At 49.3% G+C, this 21453-nt stretch overlaps 1 protein-coding gene across 1 annotated transcript in view; it reads right to left on the reverse strand.

The window, feature by feature from the left end:
* Nucleotides 1-21453, reverse strand: part of LOC137324934 (roquin-1-like) — a 204113-nt gene that overhangs the window by 13911 nt on the left and 168749 nt on the right. Inside the window, exons 15-17 of the mRNA XM_067989624.1 lie at nucleotides 19488-19643; nucleotides 12640-12862; nucleotides 2425-2521 (exon numbers count right to left, since the gene is read on the reverse strand). Of these exons, the coding sequence (XP_067845725.1) occupies nucleotides 2425-2521; nucleotides 12640-12862; nucleotides 19488-19643 (476 nt within the window). The remainder of the gene's footprint in view (nucleotides 1-2424; nucleotides 2522-12639; nucleotides 12863-19487; nucleotides 19644-21453) is intronic.

Genomic DNA, 21453 nt, shown 5'->3' on the forward strand with positions numbered 1-21453 from the left:
TCCACTTCCCCTCCTCTCCTGAAGGTACTGACTCTCACTGGGGTACAGTTCCATGGGCCCCACTCCCCTCCTCTCCTGAAGGTACTGACTCTCACTGGGGTACAGTTCCATGGGCCCCACTCCCCTCTCCTCTCCTGAAGGTACTGACTCTCACTGGGGTACAGTTCCATGGGCCCCACTCCCCTCCTCTCCTGAAGGTACTGACTCTCACTGGGGTACAGTTCCATGGCCCCACTCCCCCTCCTCTCCTGAAGGTACTGACTCTCACTGGGGTACAGTTCAATGGGCCCCACTCCCCTCCTCTCCTGAAGGTACTGACTCTCACTGGGGTACAGTTCAATGGGCCCCACTCCCCTCCTCTCCTGAAGGTACTGACTCTCACTGGGGTACAGTTCCATGGGCCCCACTCCCCTCCTCTCCTGAAGGTACTGACTCTCACTGGGGTACAGTTCCATTGGGCCCCACTCCCCCTCCTCTCCTGAAGGTACTGACTCTCACTGGGGTACAGTTCCATGGGCCCCACTCCCCTCCTCTCCTGAAGGTACTGACCCTCACTGGGGTACAGTTCCATGGGCCCCACTCCCCTCCTCTCCTGAAGGTACTGACTCTCACTGGGGTGCAGTTCCATGGGCCCCACATCCCTCCCCTCCTGAAGATACTGACTCTCACTGGGGTACAGTTCCATGGGCCCCACTCCCCTCCTCTCCTGAAGGTACTGACTCTCACTGGGGTACAGTTCCATGGGCCCCCACTCCCCTCCTCTCCTGAAGGTACTGACTCTCACTGGGGTACAGTTCAATGGGCCCCACTCCACTCCTCTCCTGAAGGTACTGACTCTCACTGGGGTACAGTTCCATGGGCTCCACTCCCCTCCTCTCCTGAAGGTACTGACTCTCACTGGGGTACAGGTCCATGGGCCCCACTCCCCTCCTCTCCTGAAGGTACTGACTCTCACTGGGGTACAGTTCCATGGGCCCCACTCCCCTCCTCTCCTGAAGGTACTGACTCTCACTGGGGTACAGTTCCATGGGCCCCACTCCCCTCCTCTCCTGAAGGTACTGACTCTCACTGGGGTACAGTTCCATGGGCCCCACATCCCTCCCCTCCTGAAGATACTGACTCTCACTGGGGTACAGTTCCATGGGCCCCACTCCCCTCCTCTCCTGAAGGTACTGACTCTCACTGGGGTACAGTTCCATGGGCCCCACTCCCCTCCTCTCCTGAAGGTACTGACTCTCACTGGGGTACAGTTCAATGGGCCCCACTCCCCTCCTCTCCTGAAGGTACTGACTCTCACTGGGGTACAGTTCCATGGGCCCCACTCCCCTCCTCTCCTGAAGGTACTGACTCTCACTGGGGTACAGTTCCATGGGCTCCACTCCCCTCCTCTCCTGAAGGTACTGACTCTCACTGGGGTACAGTTCCATGGGCCCCACTCCCCTCCTCTCCTGAAGGTACTGACTCTCACTGGGGTACAGTTCCATGGGCCCCACTCCCCTCCTCTCCTGAAGGTACTGACCCTCACTGGGGTACAGTTCCATGGGCCCCACTCCCCCTCCTCTCCTGAAGGTACTGACTCTCACTGGGGTGCAGTTCCATGGGCCCCACATCCCTCCCCTCCTGAAGATACTGACTCTCACTGGGGTACAGTTCAATGGGCCCCACTCCCCTCCTCTCCTGAAGGTACTGACTCTCACTGGGGTACAGTTCAATGGGCCCCACTCCCCTCCTCTCCTGAAGGTACTGACTCTCACTGGGGTACAGTTCCATGGGCCCCACTCCCCTCCTCTCCTGAAGGTACTGACTCTCACTGGGGGGTACAGTTCCATGGGCCCCACTCCCCTCCTCTCCTGAACGTACTGACTCTCACTGGGGTACAGTTCCATGGGCCCCACTCCCCTCCTCTCCTGAAGGTACTGACTCTCACTGGGGTGCAGTTCCACAGACCCTGCTATCCAAAGCTTTACTCGCAGTGTGGAATCCCCATCCAACCTCTGACCTGCCCTCTCTTGGCGAGGGATACTCCCCAATGGAATCCCCCCCACGTCAAAAAGCTATCCAACTGTTGATCGCATCGCGCCCTCACTTCACAGAATGACATTACATAGATATCTACAGCACAGAAACAGGCCATTCGGCCCAACTGGTCTGTGCCGGTGTTTATGCTCCACACGAGCCTCCTCCCTCCCCTCTTCATCTCACCCTATCAGCATATCCTTCTATTCCTTTCTCCCTCATGTGTTTATCTAGCTTCCCCTTAAATGTATCTATGCTATTCATCTCAACTACTCCTTGTGGTAGCGAGTTGCACATTCTCACCACTCTCTGGGTGAAGAGTGGTGTTGTTACTCATTGTCAATGATGGGGCGGTCTGGGAAGGGGGGGGTCGCCAATGGATGGTTGCCAGAGGTTAGAACGCTTTACCTGTCGATGAAATGTCCCTGAGTAGGCATGGTTTGGTGAGGCGAGTACGCGACTGATGAGTTAGTCCAACCGCTGTGGCTTCCATATGGATTGTAATCTGTGGAGGGGAAAAGGCAGGTTCAGATCAATCGAAGGTTTCACTTGTAATTTCACCCGTTTCGACCACTGGCTGAGATGGTGAAAATGGGCCGCGGTCTATTCCAGATCCGAAGGGTTGGACTCGGGTGGCCCAGGGATCCTTGTCCTGTGAGGACATGAGCTCCAGTGACTGCTACCTGCTCTGAGGCTGTAGTTGTGTCATACTCCAGCCAGCCCTCTCCGCTCCACAACACTGTATGGCCCTTGCTGGCACTGGGACATTCACCATTAGCTATGGGGCAGCAGACCTGCTAAAGGCTGGGCCCACCTTGCCACCTTTACAGGAACTGGAGGAGGCCATTCAGCCCCTCGAGCCTGTTCCACCATTCAATTAGATCATGGCTGATCTGTATCTCAACTCCAGCTTTTGCTCCATATCCCTCGATACCCTTAACCCAACAAAAATCTATCAATCTCAGTCTTGAAAGCTCCTACTGACATCCCCCCCCCCACCCCCCCACCCCACGAATCCACAGCCTTTTGAGGCAGAGAGTTCCAGATTTCCACTCCCCTTTGTGTGAAAAAGTGCTTCCTGATTTCACCCCTGACCAGGCAGGCTCTAATTTTCAGATTGTGCCCCCTTGTTCTGGATTCCCCCCACCAGAGGAAATAGTTTCCCTGTATCGATTCCATCAAATCCCTTTATCATATTAAACACCTCGATTAGATCACTTCTCGACTGTCTAAACTAAAGGGAACACAAGCCAAGTTTATGCAACCTGTCCTCATAATTTAACTCCTTTAGCCCTGGTATCATTCTGGTGAATCTGCGCTGCACCCCCTCCAAGGCCAATATATCCTTCCTGAGGTACGATGCCCAAAACTGAACACAGTGCTCCAGGTGGGGTCTGACTAAGGCTTTATTCAACTGCAGCATAATTTCCTTCCCTTTGTATTCCAGCCCTCTTCAGATAAAGGCCAACATTCTATTAGTCTTTTTGATTACTTTTTTGTACCTGTCCACTTGCTTTTAGTGATTTCTGTACATTGACCCCTAAATCTCTTTGTTCCTCCACAGTTCCTAGTTTCTCACCAATAAAAAAAAATTCTAATTTGTCTTTCTTGGATCCAAAGTGGATGACCTCACACTTCCCCACACTGAACTCATCTGCCAGTTTTGCCCACTCACTTAGACTATGTCCCTTTGTAGCTTCCTGCTCCCATCTGAACAACTTACTGTCCCTTCAAACTTAGTTTCATTTGCAAACATGGATTTACAACTTTCTACTCCTTCATCCAAGTCACAGATAAAAGTTGAGGCCCCAGTAAGGTTCGTGGGGAACACCACTAGTCATATCCTGCCAATCAGAGTGCATTCTCTTTATCCCTACTCTCTGTCTCCTACCTCCTAACCAATTCCCTATCCATGTCCAAAGGTTACCTCCAATTCCCTACCCATGTCCAAAGGTTGCCTCCAATTCCCTATCCATGTCCAAAGGTTACCTCCAATTCCCTACCCATGTCCAAAGGTTACCTCCAATTCCCTATCCATGTCCAAAGGTTGCCTCCAATTCCCTACCCATGTCCAAAGGTTACCTCCAATTCCCTATCCATGTCCAAAGGTTGCCTCCAATTCCCTACCCATGTCCAAAGGTTGCCTCCAATTCCCCACCCATGTCCAAAGGTTACCTCCAATTCCCTATCCATGTCCAAAGGTTGCCTCCAATTCCCTACCCATGTCCAAAGGTTGCCTCCAATTCCCTACCCATGTCCAAAGGTTACCTCCAATTCCCTATCCATGTCCAAAGGTTGCCTCCAATTCCCTATCCATGTCCAAAGGTTACCTCCAATTCCCTATCCATGTCCAAAGGTTACCTCCAATTCCCTACCCATGTCCAAAGGTTGCCTCCAATTCCCTATCCATGTCCAAAGGTTGCCTCCAATTCCCTATCCATGTCCAAAGGTTACCTCCAATTCCCTACCCATGTCCAAAGGTTGCCTCCAATTCCCTATCCATGTCCAAAGGTTACCTCCAATTCCCTATCCATGTCCAAAGGTTGCCTCCAATTCCCTATCCATGTCCAAAGGTTGCCTCCAATTCCCTATCCATGTCCAAAGGTTGCCTCCAATTCCCTACCCATGTCCAAAGGTTACCTCCAATTCCCTATCCCTGTCCAAAGGTTACCTCCAATTCCCTATCCATGTCCAAAGGTTGCCTCCAATTCCCTATCCATGTCCAAAGGTTACCTCCAATTCCCTACCCATGTCCAAAGGTTGCCTCCAATTCCCTATCCATGTCCAAAGGTTGCCTCCAATTCTGCACGCTTCCATTTTTGCTAATAATCTCTTGTGCGACCCTTATCAAATACTCTTCTGCAAGTCCATATAGACAACATCCATAGACACTCTCCTGTCCACCTTGTTAATGACCTCCTCAAAATATTCAATTAGATCAGTCAGACATGACCTACCCTTCACAAATCCATGCTGACTCTCTCTGATCAGCTGATACCTGTCCAAGTGCTCATTCATTCTGTCTCTGAATGATAGATTTCAATAACTTCCCCACAGGTCTGTAGATACCTGGTTTCTCTCTCCCTCCCTTCTTAAATAATGGAGTGACACTTGCAATTTTCCATTCCGAGGGCACAATTCCTGAATCTAGAGAGCTTTGGAAAATTACGACTAAAGCATCAGCAATTTTCCCACCTGTTGCTTTTAATGCCCTGGGGTGGAAACCATCAGGTCCTGGAGATTGGTCAATCTTAATTCCCATTATTTTCTCCACTATTTTCTAACCTATATTAAATCCAATAAATTCCTCCCCTTGATTTATTTTTCGGTTCCCCTGTACTGCTGGTATTTTGTCCTCTTCCTTCACCGTGAAAACAGATACAAAATACTCATTTAACAGGTCTGCCATTTCCTTATTATCCATTATAGTCTCACCTGCATCTGTCTTTAATGGGCCCACATTTCCCTTACCCCTCTCTTTCTCTTAGTATATTTATAAACCTATTACTGTTAGCTTTGATATCCCTTGCAAATTACTTTTCATACTCCCTCTTTGTCCCTCTTATTTCATTCTTTGTATCCCTTGGTGCTTTTTGTGGCTCTCCCAGTCTGCTGGATTTCCACTTTTCCTTGCATTTGTGTAAACCTTTTCTTTCAGTTTGATACTCTCTCTTACCTCATCTGTTAACCATAATATGGAAAGAAACTTGCGAGGGATATCAAGATTAACACAAAAAGTTTTTTCAATTATATTAGGAGAGAAAGGGCAGTCAAGGGTAATGTGGGCCCTTTAAAAACAGGTGTGGGTAATATTGGAAATGAAAATAAGGAAATGGCAGACTTATTGAATAATTACTTTGTGTTAGTCTTCACAGTAGAGGAAGAGGAAAATATACCTGACACTCCAGGGAAACTAATAATGATTCAAGGACTGGAACTCACTGAAGTTAACGTAATCAAGAAAAACAGTATTAGAAAAAATAATGGCACTAAAAACTGACACATCTCCAGGATCTGATAGTTTCCACCCCAGGGTTTTAAAGGAAGTAGGTGAGGAAATTGCAGATGCTTTAACCATAATCTTCCAATGCTCTTTCAATTCAAGAATTGTCCCTTTAGATTGGAAAATTGTAAATGGAACTCTGCTATTTAAGAAAGGTGTGAGAGAGAAACCAGGAAATTATAGACCTGTTAGTCTAACATCTGTTGTGGGAACGTTATTGGAATCTATAATTAAGGAAAGAGTGACTGGGTACTTAGGGAAATTTGAGCTGATTAGAGAGAGCCAACATGGATTTGTAAAGGGTAGGTCATGTCTAACAAACCTAATTGAATTTTTTGAGGAAGTAACTAAAGTAGTAGACGCAGGGGAATGTCTAAAGATGTAGTTTATATGGACTTCCAGATGGCATTTGATAAGGTTCCACATAAGAGACCGTTAGCTAAAATTAAAGTTCATGGAATTGAAGGCAAATTATTGACCTGGTTAGGAGATTGGTTAGGTGGTAGAAGACAGAGAGTAGGGATAATGGGTAATTGGAAGGAAGTGACTAGTGGTGTCCCACAAGGATCTGTGACTTAGATAACACACTAAAGAGCCATATATCCAAGTTTGCCAATGACATAATGATTGGTGGCACAGTAAATGGTGTAGACCGGAGCATAAAATTATAAAGAGACATTGATTGATTAAGTGAGTGGGTAATGTTGTGGCAGATGGATTTCAACGCAGGTAAGTGTGAGTTCATCCATTTTGGACCAAGAAAGGATCGATCAGAGTATTTTTAAAATGGTGAAAAGCTAGAAACAGTGGAGGTCCAAAGAGGTTTCGGGGTCCATGTCCACAGATCACTAAAATGTAGTGGTCAGGTACAAAAAATAACCAAAATGGCTATTGGAATGTTAGCCTTTATAACTAGAGGGCTAGAATATAAAGGGGAGGATGTTTTGCTACAGCTATACAAGGCCCTGGTTAGACCACATCTGGAGTAATGTGTACAGTTCTGAGCACCTCACCTTAGAAAGGATATATTGGCCTGGGAAGGGGTGAAGTGCAGATTCACTAGAATATTACGAGGGCTCCAAGGGTTAAATTATGAGGAGAGATCACATAAACTAGGGTTGTATTCTCTGGAATATAGAAGGTTAAGGGGTGATTTAATTGAGGTTTTTAGGATTTTGAAAGGAATTGATAGGGTAGAGAGAGAAACTTTTTCCGCTGGTGGGAGAGTCGAGGAGCAGGGGACATCACCTTAAAATCAGAGCCAGGTCATTCAGGAGAGAAGTTAAGAAACACTTCTTCATGCAAAGGGTGGTAGAAGTGTGGAAATCTCTCCCACAGAAAGCTGTAGATGCTCGCTCAATTAATAATTGTAAATCTGAGATTGACAGATTTTTGCTAGCCAAGGGCATTAAGGGATATGGAGCCAATGCAGGCGGATGGAGTTAAGACAGAGATCAGCCATGATTTCGTGGAATGGTGGAACAGGCTCGAGGGGCTAAATGGTCACCTCCTGTTACTATGTTCCTACAACTGCACACGTGGGGCTTTTGTCTATTACGGTTATGTACTGGTTTTGTTGCATTTCACCAAATACTTCTTTGAATCATTCCACTATTGGTCTGTTGGTTCACCCATTGACAATTCAGCCCAATTTACTGCGGTCAATTATTTCTCATCCTTTGTAGAGCAGAGTTCGAGGACCAGTGTCCCTGCTGCTCACACTTGCGTACCCCGTGGAGGGAGAGTTTTATTAGTGTCAGGGAGAGAGAAGGAAGGCAGTCGGATGAAGCATCCTCCTTACACTGTTCACACACAGGTCCTGACACAGTGATCAACAAGGTAGAGTTTCTCACCACACTGAGAACTTAATGGTCTGAAATCCTTCCACTTTACAATGGTTAATGTGGCGCTCAGACCGTCCTCCAGGATGGAGTTACTGTCCATCACAAACAGGAATATCCAGGATGGAGTTACTGTCCATCACAAACAGGAATATCCAGGATGGAGTTACTGTCCATCACAAACAGGAATATCCAGGATGGAGTTACTGTCCATCACAAACAGGAATATCCAGGATGGAGTTACTGTCCATCACAAACAGGAATATCCAGGATGGAGTTACTGTCCATCACAAACAGGAATATCCAGGATGGAGTTATTGTCCATCACAAACAGGAATATCCAGGATGGAGTTACTGTCCATCACAAACAGGAATATCCAGGATGGAGTTACTGTCCATCACAAATGGGAATATCCAGGATGGAGTTACTGTCCATCACAAACAGGAATATCCAGGATGGAGTTACTGTCCATCACAAACAGGAATATCCAGGATGGAGTTACTGTCCATCACAAATGGGAATATCCAGGATGGAGTTACTGTCCATCACAAACAGGAATATCCAGGATGGAGTTACTGTCCATCACAAATGGGAATATCCAGGGTGGAATTACCGTCCATCACAAACAGGAATATCCAGGATGGAGTTACTGTCCATCACAAATGGGAATATCCAGGGTGGAATTACCGTCCATCACAAACAGGAATATCCAGGATGGAGTTACCGTCCATCACAAACGGGAATATCCAGGATAGAGTTACCGTCCATCACAAACGGGAATATCCAGGGTGGAATTACCGTCCATCACAAACAGGAATATCCAGGATGGAGTTACCGTCCATCACAAACGGGAATATCCAGGATGGAGTTACTGTCCATCACAAACGGGAATATCCAGGATGGAGTTACTGTCCATCACAAACGGGAATATCCAGGATGGAGTTACTGTCCATCACAAACAGGAATATCCAGGATGGAGTTACTGTCTATCACAAACAGGAATATCCAGGATGGAGTTACTGTCCATCACAAACAGGAATATCCAGGATGGAGTTACTGTCCATCACAAATGGGAATATCCAGGATGGAGTTACTGTCCATCACAAACAGGAATATCCAGGATGGAGTTACTGTCCATCACAAATGGGAATATCCAGGGTGGAATTACCGTCCATCACAAACAGGAATATCCAGGATGGAGTTACTGTCCATCACAAATGGGAATATCCAGGGTGGAATTACCGTCCATCACAAACAGGAATATCCAGGATGGAGTTACCGTCCATCACAAACGGGAATATCCAGGATAGAGTTACCGTCCATCACAAACGGGAATATCCAGGGTGGAATTACCGTCCATCACAAACAGGAATATCCAGGATGGAGTTACCGTCCATCACAAACGGGAATATCCAGGATGGAGTTACTGTCCATCACAAATGGGAATATCCAGGATGGAGTTACTGTCCATCACAAACGGGAATATCCAGGATGCAGTTACCGTCCATCACAAATGGGAATATCCAGGATGGAGTTACTGTCCATCACAAATGGGAATATCCAGGATGGAGTTACTGTCCATCACAAATGGGAATATCCAGGATGGAGTTACTGTCCATCACAAATGGGAATATCCAGGATGGAGTTACTGTCCATCACAAATGGGAATATCCAGGATGGAGTTACTGTCCATCACAAATGGGAATATCCAGGATGGAGTTACTGTCCATCACCAACTGGAATATCCAGGATGGAGTTACCGTCCATCACAAATGGGAATATCCAGGATGGAGTTACTGTCCATCACAAATGGGCATATCCAGGATGGAGTTACTGTCCATCACAAACAGGAATATCCAGGATGGAGTTACTGTCCATTATCAACTGGAATATCCAGGATGGAGTTACTGTCCATCACAAACGTGAATATCCAGGATGGAGTTACTGTCCATCACAAATGGGAATATCCAGGATGGAGTTACTGTCCATCACCAACTGGAATATCCAGGATGGAGTTACTGTCCATCACAAATGGGAATATCCAGGATGGAGTTACTGTCCATCACCAACTGGAATATCCAGGATGGAGTTACTGTCCATCACAAATGGGAATATCCAGGATGGAGTTACTGTCCATCACAAACGGGAATATCCAGGATGGAGTTACTGTCCATCACAAATGGGAATATCCAGGATGGAGTTACTGTCCATCACCAACTGGAATATCCAGGATGGAGTTACTGTCCATCACAAATGGGAATATCCAGGATGGAGTTACTGTCCATCACAAACAGGAATATCCAGGATGGAGTTACTGTCCATCACAAATGGGAATATCCAGGGTGGAATTACCGTCCATCACAAACAGGAATATCCAGGATGGAGTTACTGTCCATCACAAATGGGAATATCCAGGGTGGAATTACCGTCCATCACAAACAGGAATATCCAGGATGGAGTTACCGTCCATCACAAACGGGAATATCCAGGATAGAGTTACCGTCCATCACAAACGGGAATATCCAGGGTGGAATTACCGTCCATCACAAACAGGAATATCCAGGATGGAGTTACTGTCCATCACAAATGGGAATATCCAGGATGGCGTTACTGTCCATCACAAATGGGAATATCCAGGATGGAGTTACTGTCCATCACAAATGGGAATATCCAGGATGGAGTTACTGTCCATCACCAACTGGAATATCCAGGATGGAGTTACCGTCCATCACAAATGGGAATATCCAGGATGGAGTTACTGTCCATCACAAATGGGCATATCCAGGATGGAGTTACTGTCCATCACAAACAGGAATATCCAGGATGGAGTTACTGTCCATCACAAACGTGAATATCCAGGATGGAGTTACTGTCCATCACAAATGGGAATATCCAGGATGGAGTTACTGTCCATCACCAACTGGAATATCCAGGATGGAGTTACTGTCCATCACAAATGGGAATATCCAGGATGGAGTTACTGTCCATCACCAACTGGAATATCCAGGATGGAGTTACTGTCCATCACAAATGGGAATATCCAGGATGGAGTTACTGTCCATCACAAACGGGAATATCCAGGATGGAGTTACTGTCCATCACAAATGGGAATATCCAGGATGGAGTTACTGTCCATCACCAACTGGAATATCCAGGATGGAGTTACTGTCCATCACAAATGGGAATATCCAGGATGGAGTTACTGTCCATCACCAACTGGAATATCCAGGATGGAGTTACTGTCCATCACAAATGGGAATATCCAGGATGGAGTTACTGTCCATCACAAACGGGAATATCCAGGATGGAGTTACTGTCCATCACAAACAGGAATATCCAGGATGGAGTTACTGTCCATCACAAACAGGAATATCCAGGATGGAGTTACTGTCCATCACAAATGGGAATATCCAGGATGGAGTTACTGTCCATCACAAATGGGAATATCCAGGATGGAGTTACTGTCCATCACAAACAGGAATATCCAGGATGGAGTTACTGTCCATCACAAACAGGAATATCCAGGATGGAGTTATTGTCCATCACCAACTGGAATATCCAGGATGGAGTTACTGTCCATCACAAATGGGAATATCCAGGATGGAGTTACTGTCCATCACCAACTGGAATATCCAGGATGGAGTTACTGTCCATCACAAACGTGAATATCCAGGATGGAGTTACTGTCCATCACAAATGGGAATATCCAGGATGGAGTTACTGTCCATCACAAATGGGAATATCCAGGATGGAGTTACTGTCCATCACCAACTGGAATATCCAGGATGGAGTTACTGTCCATCACAAATGGGAATATCCAGGATGGAGTTACCGTCCATCACAAATGGGAATATCCAGGATGGAGTTACCGTCCATCACAAATGGGAATATCCAGGATGGAGTTACCGTCCATCACAAATGGGAATATCCAGGATGGAGTTACCGTCCATCACAAATGGGAATATCCAGGATGGAGTTACCGTCCATCACAAATGGGAATATCCAGGATGGAGTTACCGTCCATCACAAATGGGAATATCCAGGATGGAGTTACCGTCCATCACAAATGGGAATATCCAGGATGGAGTTACCGTCCATCACAAATGGGAATATCCAGGATGGAGTTACCGTCCATCACAAATGGGAATATCCAGGATGGAGTTACCGTCCATCACAAATGGGAATATCCAGGATGGAGTTACCGTCCATCACAAATGGGAATATCCAGGATGGAGTTACCGTCCATCACAAATGGGAATATCCAGGATGGAGTTACCGTCCATCACAAATGGGAATATCCAGGATGGAGTTACCGTCCATCACAAATGGGAATATCCAGGATGGAGTTACCGTCCATCACAAATGGGAATATCCAGGATGGAGTTACTGTCCATCAGAAATGGGAATATCCAGGATGGAGTTCCTATCCATCACAAACTGCAATATCCAGGATGCAGCTTGGTGACTTTGGACCTATGGTTCCCAAATCTGTCCACCACTGGGAGTTTTCCTCACCTCATGTCTGGGTCTGTTGTAGACTCAGTGATAGAGATTGATTGCTGTGATTCATCAACAACTCCATTATCATTGTATCATCCAATTACCAGGATGATAGAACCCAACTAGATGGACCTTGGTCTTTTATCGTTCAGCTATTCCCATGTTCCTATTATCCGTCACTTTCTGGAATATCTAGGATGAAGTTACTATCCATCACTAACTGGAACATCGGGCTTGTTTGCTGTTGGATCCCAGCTGATCCCTGGAGCAGCCATTACCTGAGACACTGATGGGCTTGGTGGCGATGCCCTGTGAGGCCATAGCTTGCACAGGCCCTGTTGTCTGATAGCTGGTTTTGGAGGTGCGAGAAATGGCACCAAATTTGGAAACAGTTGGCGACTCCCCAAAGGGTATGATGGGATCCTCCTCCTTGGTCTCAGCCGCTCTCCTCTGAAGGTCCAGATTCATCAGCTGCTCCCGCAGGCCCTTACTGTCAACGTTCTGTCAAAAGACAGGGAACTGGTGAGTAACAGAGTAGATTAGTGATCCCACCTTTGCATCAACATGGCTCTGAAAACCTGTCCGTCTCCTACTTACGTTGCAACATTGCCTCAGGCGCCACTCACCACCGGCAAACCCTTTTGGCCCCTCACCTGCTGCAGTGCAGTCAAAGGCACGGGGTGCCCATTCTGCTCTGCCTACCAACATCAGGCAGGACAGGCACGTTGCAGGCATGTCTGGACCTTCCCCGGTGGCGGGGTAAGGCTCGCAGCCCAATCAGATGCGCTAGACCTAACTTGGGAGCAACTGCGCTCCTGAAAGCCCTTCACACGTGCGGCTGTTCTGATTTTGGCACCAGTTTCCAAATCTTCCCAGCCTCTTCCCCCAAATGGGTGAATTCAGAACACAGGGCAATCGTGTCGGATTGTCGTGCTACGAGGGGTTCACAAAATCCATCCTCACCCATTCTTCCCCGCACCGCCCCCTCCACCCCCCCCCCCCCCCAACAGAGATCAAAGGATCGAATATTACAAAAATCAGCACGGGTTAGTTTAAGAATTACACAGAATTTTACAGCATAGAAACAGGCCATTCGGCCCAACTGGTCTATGCCGGTGTTTATGCTCCACATGAGCCTCCTCCGTCCCTACTTCATCTCACCCTATCAGCATATCTATTCCTTTCTCCCGTGTGTTTATCTACCTTCCCCTTAAATGCATCTATGTTATTCGCCTCAACTACTCCTTGTGGTAGTGAGTTCCACATTCTAACCACTCTCTGAGTGAAGAAGTTTTTCCTGAATTCCCTATTGGATTTATTAGTGACTGTCTTATATTTACGGCCCCTAGTTTTGGTCTCTCCCACAAGTGGAAACATTAAAGCTGCTTGAACAGATTGACCCTAGCACCCGAATGATCTCACCACGATGACTATTAACAGACCCTGACACCAGCATTACACATACTGGCCCACCCAGTTCAAACTTCAGGTGAACGGGGTACAGCTCAACAAGTTTGGGATGGAAGGGGGAATTTCATCTCGGGACCTGGAGCACATGTACTAACCCAGGTAGGAAAGATTCCACACATTACAACACATCTGTATTGAGTGTCCAGTTACCACCTACATCCTGTACACACAGTTCTGAGAACAGCAGTGTACCACCAGTGATGACTGTCAATGATTCACCATTTTAAGGAGCACGTGAAACAAACCCAGCACAGAGTCAACACACGCACCCGCCTGTTCCAATGGCATGGCCCTATCACTGCCCTTTGCAGTGTCCTTGGGTTTAATGCTTTGCAAACAGTTACACCACTGGGGACAGGACGGTGCAGGTTAGTCAGCACACTGTCCTTTCACCTCTAAGGTTGTGACTGAGGGGCGTCTCATTGACGAGAGGGATGTCTCCGCTCTTTCTCTCTGCGTTCCAATTGTCCTACATGAAGTGACTTTGGAGCCCAAACCCGGTTCTTCATGAGCATGTGCCCCACATGCCATTAAACTGCCTGCAACATAGCACTAAACTCTCATATCAAAGTGAACACAAAGATTAGGTGCATTGGGCAATTATAGTGTCAAACCTCTGCACTCTACTGAAGTTAATGCACATTGTTCAGCAGTTTCACTCTGTATTTAACCTGTGTTATACCTAAGGTGACACTGGTTGATTGGGCAGTGGAGGGAGCTTTACTCTGTATCTAACCTCTAGTGTACCTGCACTGGGAGTGTTTGATGGGACAGTGTAGAGGGAGCTTTACTCTGTATCTAACCTCTAGTGTACCTGCCCTGGGAGTGTTTGATGGGACAGTGTAGAGGGAGCTTTACTCTGTATCTAACCCGTGCTGTACCTGCCCTGGGAGCGTTTGATGGGACAGTGTAGAGGGAGCTTTACTCTGTATCTAACCCGTGCTGTACCTGCCCTGGGAGTGTTTGATGGGACAGTGTAGAGGGAGCTTTACTCTGTATCTAACCCGTGCTGTACCTGCCCTGGGAGTGTTTGATGTGACAGTGTGGGGGGAGTGTTTGATGTGACAGTGTGGGGGGAGTGTTTGATGGGACAGTGTGGGGGGAGTGTTTGATGGGACAGTGTGGGGGGAGTGCTGGATGGGACAGTGTGGGGGGAGTGTTTGATGGGACAGTGTGGGGGGAGTGCTGGATGGGACAGTGTGGGGGGAGTGTTTGATGGGACAGTGTGGGGGGAGTGCTGGATGGGACAGTGTGGGGGGAGTGTTTGATGGGACAGTGTGGGGGGAGTGTTTGATGGGACAGTGTGGGGGGAGTGCTGGATGGGACAGTGTGGGGGGAGTGTTTGATGGGACAATGTGGGGGGAGTGTTTGATGGGACAGTGTGGGGGGAGTGCTGGATGGGACAGTGTGGGGGGAGTGCTGGATGGGACAGTGTGGGGGGAGTGTTTGATGGGACAATGTGGGGGGAGTGTTTGATGGGACAGTGTGGGGGGAGTGTTTGATGTGACAGTGTGGGGGGAGTGTTTGATGGGACAGTGTGGGGGGAGTGTTTGATGGGACAGTGTGGGGGGAGTGTTTGATGTGACAGTGTGGGGGGAGTGTTTGATGGGACAGTGTGGGGGGAGTGCTGGATGGGACAGTGTGGGGGGAGTGTTTGATGGGACAGTGTGGGGGGAGTGCTGGATGGGACAGTGTGGGGGGAGTGCTGGATGGGACAGTGTGGGGGGAGTGTTTGATGGGACAGTGTGGGGGGAGTGTTTGATGGGACAGTGTGGGGGGAGTGCTGGATGGGACAGTGTGGGGGGAGTGCTGGATGGGACAGTGTGGGGGGAGTGCTGGATGGGACAGTGTGGGGGGAGTGTTTGATGGGACAGTGTGGGGGGAGTGCTGGATGGGACAGTGTGGGGGGAGTGTTTGATGGGACAGTGTGGGGGGAGTGTTTGATGTGACAGTGTGGGGGGAGTGTTTGATGGGACAGTGTGGGGGGAGTGCTGGATGGGACAGTGTGGGGGGAGTGTTTGATGGGACAGTGTGGGGGGAGTGTTTGATGGGACAGTGTGGGGGGAGTGTTTGATGTGACAGTGTGGGGGGAGTGTTTGATGGGACAGTGTGGGGGGAGTGCTGGATGGGACAGTGTGGGGGGAGTGTTTGATGGGACAGTGTGGGGGGAGTGTTTGATGTGACAGTGTGGGGGGAGTGTTTGATGGGACAGTGTGGGGGGAGTGTTTGATGGGACAGTGTGGGGGGAGTGTTTGATGTGACAGTGTGGGGGGAGTGTTTGATGGGACAGTGTGGGGGGAGTGCTGGATGGGACAGTGTGGGGGGAGTGTTTGATGGGACAGTGTGGGGAGAGTGTTTGATGGGACAGTGTGGGGGGAGTGTTTGATGGGACAGTGTGGGGAGAGTGTTTGATGGGACAGTGTGGGGGGAGTGTTTGATGGGACAGTGTGGGGGGAGTGTTTGATGGGACAGTGTGGGGGGAGTGTTTGATGGGACAGTGTGGGGGGAGTGTTTGATGGGACAGTGTGGGGAGAGTGCTGGATGGGACAGTGTGGGGGGAGTGCTGGATGGGACAGTGTGGGGGGAGTGTTTGATGGGACAGTGTGGGGGGAGTGCTGGATGGGACAGTGTGGGGAGAGTGTTTGATGGGACAGTGTGGGGGGAGTGCTGGATGGGACAGTGTGGGGAGAGTGTTTGATGGGACAGTGTGGGGGGAGTGTTTGATGGGACAGTGTGGGGGGAGTGTTTGATGGGACAGTGTGGGGGGAGTGTTTGATGGGACAGTGTGGGGGGAGTGTTTGATGGGACAGTGTGGGGGGAGTGTTTGATGTGACAGTGTGGGGGGAGTGTTTGATGGGACAGTGTGGGGGGAGTGTTTGATGGGACAGTGTGGGGGGAGTGTTTGATGGGACAGTGTGGGGGGAGTGTTTGATGGGACAGTGTGGGGGGAGTGTTTGATGGGACAGTGTGGGGGGAGTGCTGGATGGGACAGTGTGGGGAGAGTGCTGGATGGGACAGTGTGGGGAGAGTGCTGGATGGGACAGTGTGGGGGGAGTGTTTGATGGGACAGTGTGGGGAGAGTGCTGGATGGGACAGTGTGGGGGGAGTGCTGGATGGGACAGTGTGGGGGGAGTGTTTGATGGGACAGTGTGGGGGGAGTGTTTGATGGGACAGTGTGGGGGGAGTGCTGGATGGGACAGTGTGGGGAGAGTGCTGGATGGGACAGTGTGGGGAGAGTGCTGGATGGGACAGTGTGGGGGGAGTGTTTGATGGGACAGTGTGGGGAGAGTGCTGGATGGGACAGTGTGGGGGGAGTGCTGGATGGGACAGTGTGGGGGGAGTGCTGGATGGGACAGTGTGGGGAGAGTGCTGGATGGGACAGTGTGGGGGGAGTGTTTGATGGGACAGTGTGGGGGGAGTGTTTGATGGGACAGTGTGGGGGGAGTGTTTGATGGGACAGTGTGGGGGGAGTGTTTGATGGGACAGTGTGGGGGGAGTGCTGGATGGGACAGTGTGGGGGGAGTGCTGGATGGGACAGTGTGGGGGGAGTGTTTGATGGGACAGTGTGGGGGGAGTGTTTGATGGGACAGTGTGGGGGGAGTGTTTGATGGGACAGTGTGGGGGGAGTGTTTGATGGGACAGTGTGGGGGGAGTGTTTGATGGGACAGTGTGGGGGGAGTGTTTGATGGGACAGTGTGGGGGGAGTGCTGGATGGGACAGTGTGGGGGGAGTGTTTGATGGGACAGTGTGGGGGGAGTGCTGGATGGGACAGTGTGGGGGGAGTGTTTGATGGGACAGTGTGGGGGGAGTGCTGGATGGGACAGTGTGGGGGGAGTGTTTGATGGGACAGTGTGGGGGGAGTGTTTGATGGGACAGTGTGGGGGGAGTGTTTGATGGGACAGTGTGGGGGGAGTGCTGGATGGGACAGTGTGGGGGGAGTGTTTGATGGGACAATGTGGGGGGAGTGTTTGATGTGACAGTGTGGGGGGAGTGTTTGATGGGACAGTGTGGGGGGAGTGTTTGATGGGACAGTGTGGGGGGAGTGTTTGATGTGACAGTGTGGGGGGAGTGTTTGATGGGACAGTGTGGGGGGAGTGCTGGATGGGACAGTGTGGGGGGAGTGTTTGATGGGACAATGTGGGGGGAGTGTTTGATGGGACAGTGTGGGGGGAGTGTTTGATGTGACAGTGTGGGGGGAGTGTTTGATGGGACAGTGTGGGGGGAGTGTTTGATGGGACAGTGTGGGGGGAGTGCTGGATGGGACAGTGTGGGGGGAGTGTTTGATGGGACAGTGTGGGGGGAGTGCTGGATGGGACAGTGTGGGGGGAGTGTTTGATGGGACAGTGTGGGGGGAGTGCTGGATGGGACAGTGTGGGGGGAGTGTTTGATGGGACAGTGTGGGGGGAGTGTTTGATGTGACAGTGTGGGGGGAGTGTTTGATGGGACAGTGTGGGGGGAGTGCTGGATGGGACAGTGTGGGGGGAGTGTTTGATGGGACAGTGTGGGGGGAGTGTTTGATGTGACAGTGTGGGGGGAGTGTTTGATGGGACAGTGTGGGGGGAGTGTTTGATGGGACAGTGTGGGGGGCGTGTTTGATGGGACAGTGTGGGGGGAGTGCTGGATGGGACAGTGTGGGGGGAGTGTTTGATGGGACAGTGTGGGGAGAGTGTTTGATGGGACAGTGTGGGGGGAGTGTTTGATGGGACAGTGTGGGGGGAGTGTTTGATGTGACAGTGTGGGGGGAGTGCTGGATGGGACAGTGTGGGGGGAGTGCTGGATGGGACAGTGTGGGGGGAGTGTTTGATGGGACAGTGTGGGGGGAGTGTTTGATGGGACAGTGTGGGGGGAGTGCTGGATGGGACAGTGTGGGGGGAGTGCTGGATGGGACAGTGTGGGGGGAGTGTTTGATGGGACAGTGTGGGGGGAGTGTTTGATGGGACAGTGTGGGGGGAGTGTTTGATGGGACAGTGTGGGGGGAGTGTTTGATGGGACAGTGTGGGGGGAGTGTTTGATGGGACAGTGTGGGGGGAGTGTTTGATGGGACAGTGTGGGGGGAGTGATACTGTGTATCTATAACCTGTGCTGTATCAAATAATTACCTGCACGCTTCTCAGTGACACACTGCCCAATGGATCTGACACAGTTCCCTCAATGGTGCAGCACACAATGCGACTGATGCGGACAACTTTCTCACAGCAGTGTAACTCAGTGGAAAAAAAACCCTTACAGGACCAGCATCTTGGGATTGGGGTATGGTCTCTAGGCCTGGTCTCCTGGGTTTGGCTTTGCTCACCCTGGGCTTGGGTATGGCTCCGCAGGGCCCCATCAGCCTGCAGGTACCACCCCAAAGTAGCCTCCATTCATTAATGTGTGAATCTGGAGAGTGAATATCATTGACCTATTCTTTCATGGGGGCATCACACCTCAGCCTGATCCTATTCTCGGGAATCCTGGCGGATCTTATCCCCTCCCTCGCTCAGTGGTGTTGAGGCCAGCTGTAGTAGCTCCGCTGCTATTCCTACTGAGACGAAGTAAGTGAGCATGGACCATGGAATTCGATCCGGGGCCTGCTCACTGAGCCAGCGATCCTTTGAGTGATTTAGTGCATTGAATGATTCACTGTACGTTATCAAAGTGACACAAGAGAATATCTTACCGTCATCTCTATGCCACTGGAAGTCATAACGTCTTTGGACTGTGCATCTTTGCTGCCAATGTAGGAACCAATAGTGTCACAAGACCAGGGGGAGTACTGAGCGGTGTAATCATGGTCCTTGTACTTGCTGACTGCCTTCAGGTCCTCATCGGAATACTGAACATGTAAACGGACAATAAGCAGTTAGCACTGACACTGAATCCAACAGCTACTCAATGCTTGGTATTTAAAAAACAGTGTCTGTGTACAATTGGGATGTGCCATGTAGAACATGACACAATCCGACTAGATCTAGCACAAGGATAGAGTTTACGATTGAACTGGATGTTGGACTGAGACACAAAGCTTATAACTGGACTTAATCCAAAACTGGGAGATTGCTTGTACCTGGACTTGATTAGAAGTGGGAGAGAGCTTTTAATTGGACTGAATCCGAGACTGGGAGAGAGCTTTTAACTGGACTGAATCCGAGACTGGGAGAGAGCTTTTAACTGGACTGGATCCTAGACTGGGAGAGAGCTTTTAATTGGACTGAATCCGAGACTGGGAGAGAGCTTTTAACTGGACTGGATCCTAGACTGGGAGAGAGCTTTTAATTGGACTGGATCCTAGACTGGGAGAGAGCTTTTAACTGGACTGGATCCTAGACTGGGAGAGAGCTTTTAATTGGACTGGATCCTAGACTGGGAGAGAGCTTTTAATTGGACTGGATCCTAGACTGGGAGAGAGCTTTTAATTGGACTGAATCCTAGACTGGGAGAGAGCTTTTAATTGGACTGGATCCTAGACTGGGAGAGAGCTTTTAACTGGACTGGATCCTAGACTGGGAGAGAGCTTTTAATTGGACTGGATCCTAGACTGGGAGAGAGCTTTTAACTGGACTGGATCCTAGACTGGGAGAGAGCTTTTAATTGGACTGAATCCTAGACTGGGAGAGAGCTTTCAATTGGACTGGATCCTAGACTGGGAGAGAGCTTTTAACTGGACTGGATCCTAGACTGGGAGAGAGCTTTTAATTGGACTGAATCCGAGACTGGGAGAGAGCTTTTAACTGGACTGAATCCTAGACTGGGAGAGAGCTTTTAATTGGACTGGATCCTAGACTGGGAGAGAGCTTTTAATTGGACTGGATCCTAGACTGGGAGAGAGCTTTTAACTGGACTGGATCCTAGACTGGGAGAGAGCTTTTAATTGGACTGAATCCGAGACTGGGAGAGAGCTTTTAACTGGACTGAATCCTAGACTGGGAGAGAGCTTTTAACTGGACTGGATCCTAGACTGGGAGAGAGCTTTTAATTGGACTGGATCCTAGACTGGGAGAGAGCTTTTAACTGGACTGAATCCGAGACTGGGAGAGAGCTTTTAACTGGACTGAATCCTAGACTGGGAGAGAGCTTTTAACTGGACTGAATCCTAGACTGGGAGAGAGCTTTTAACTGGACTGAATCCTAGACTGGGAGAGAGCTTTTAACTGGACTGAATCCTACACTGGGAGAGAGCTTTTAACTGGACTGAATCCTAGACTGGGAGAGAGCTTTTAAATGGACTGAATCCTAGACTGGGAGAGAGCTTTTAACTGGACTGAATCCTAGACTGGGAGAGAGCTTTTAACTGGACTGAATCCTAGACTGGGAGAGAGCTTTTAACTGGACTGAATCCTAGACTGGGAGAGAGCTTTTAAATGGACTGAATCCTAGACTGGGAGAGAGCTTTTAACTGGACTGAATCCTACACTGGGAGAGAGCTTTTAACTGGACTGAATCCTAGACTGGGAGAGAGCTTTTAAATGGACTGAATCCTAGACTGGGAGAGAGCTTTTAACTGGACTGAATCCTAGACTGGGAGAGAGCTTTTAAATGGACTGAATCCTAGGCTGGGAGAGAACTTTTAACTGGACTGGATCCTAGACTGGGAGAGAGCTTTTAACTGGACTGGATCCTAGACTGGGAGAGAGTCTACAACTTGA

The sequence above is a fragment of the Heptranchias perlo genome, chromosome 9 (genome assembly GCF_035084215.1).
Source record: "Heptranchias perlo isolate sHepPer1 chromosome 9, sHepPer1.hap1, whole genome shotgun sequence".
Taxonomy (NCBI): domain Eukaryota; kingdom Metazoa; phylum Chordata; class Chondrichthyes; order Hexanchiformes; family Hexanchidae; genus Heptranchias; species Heptranchias perlo.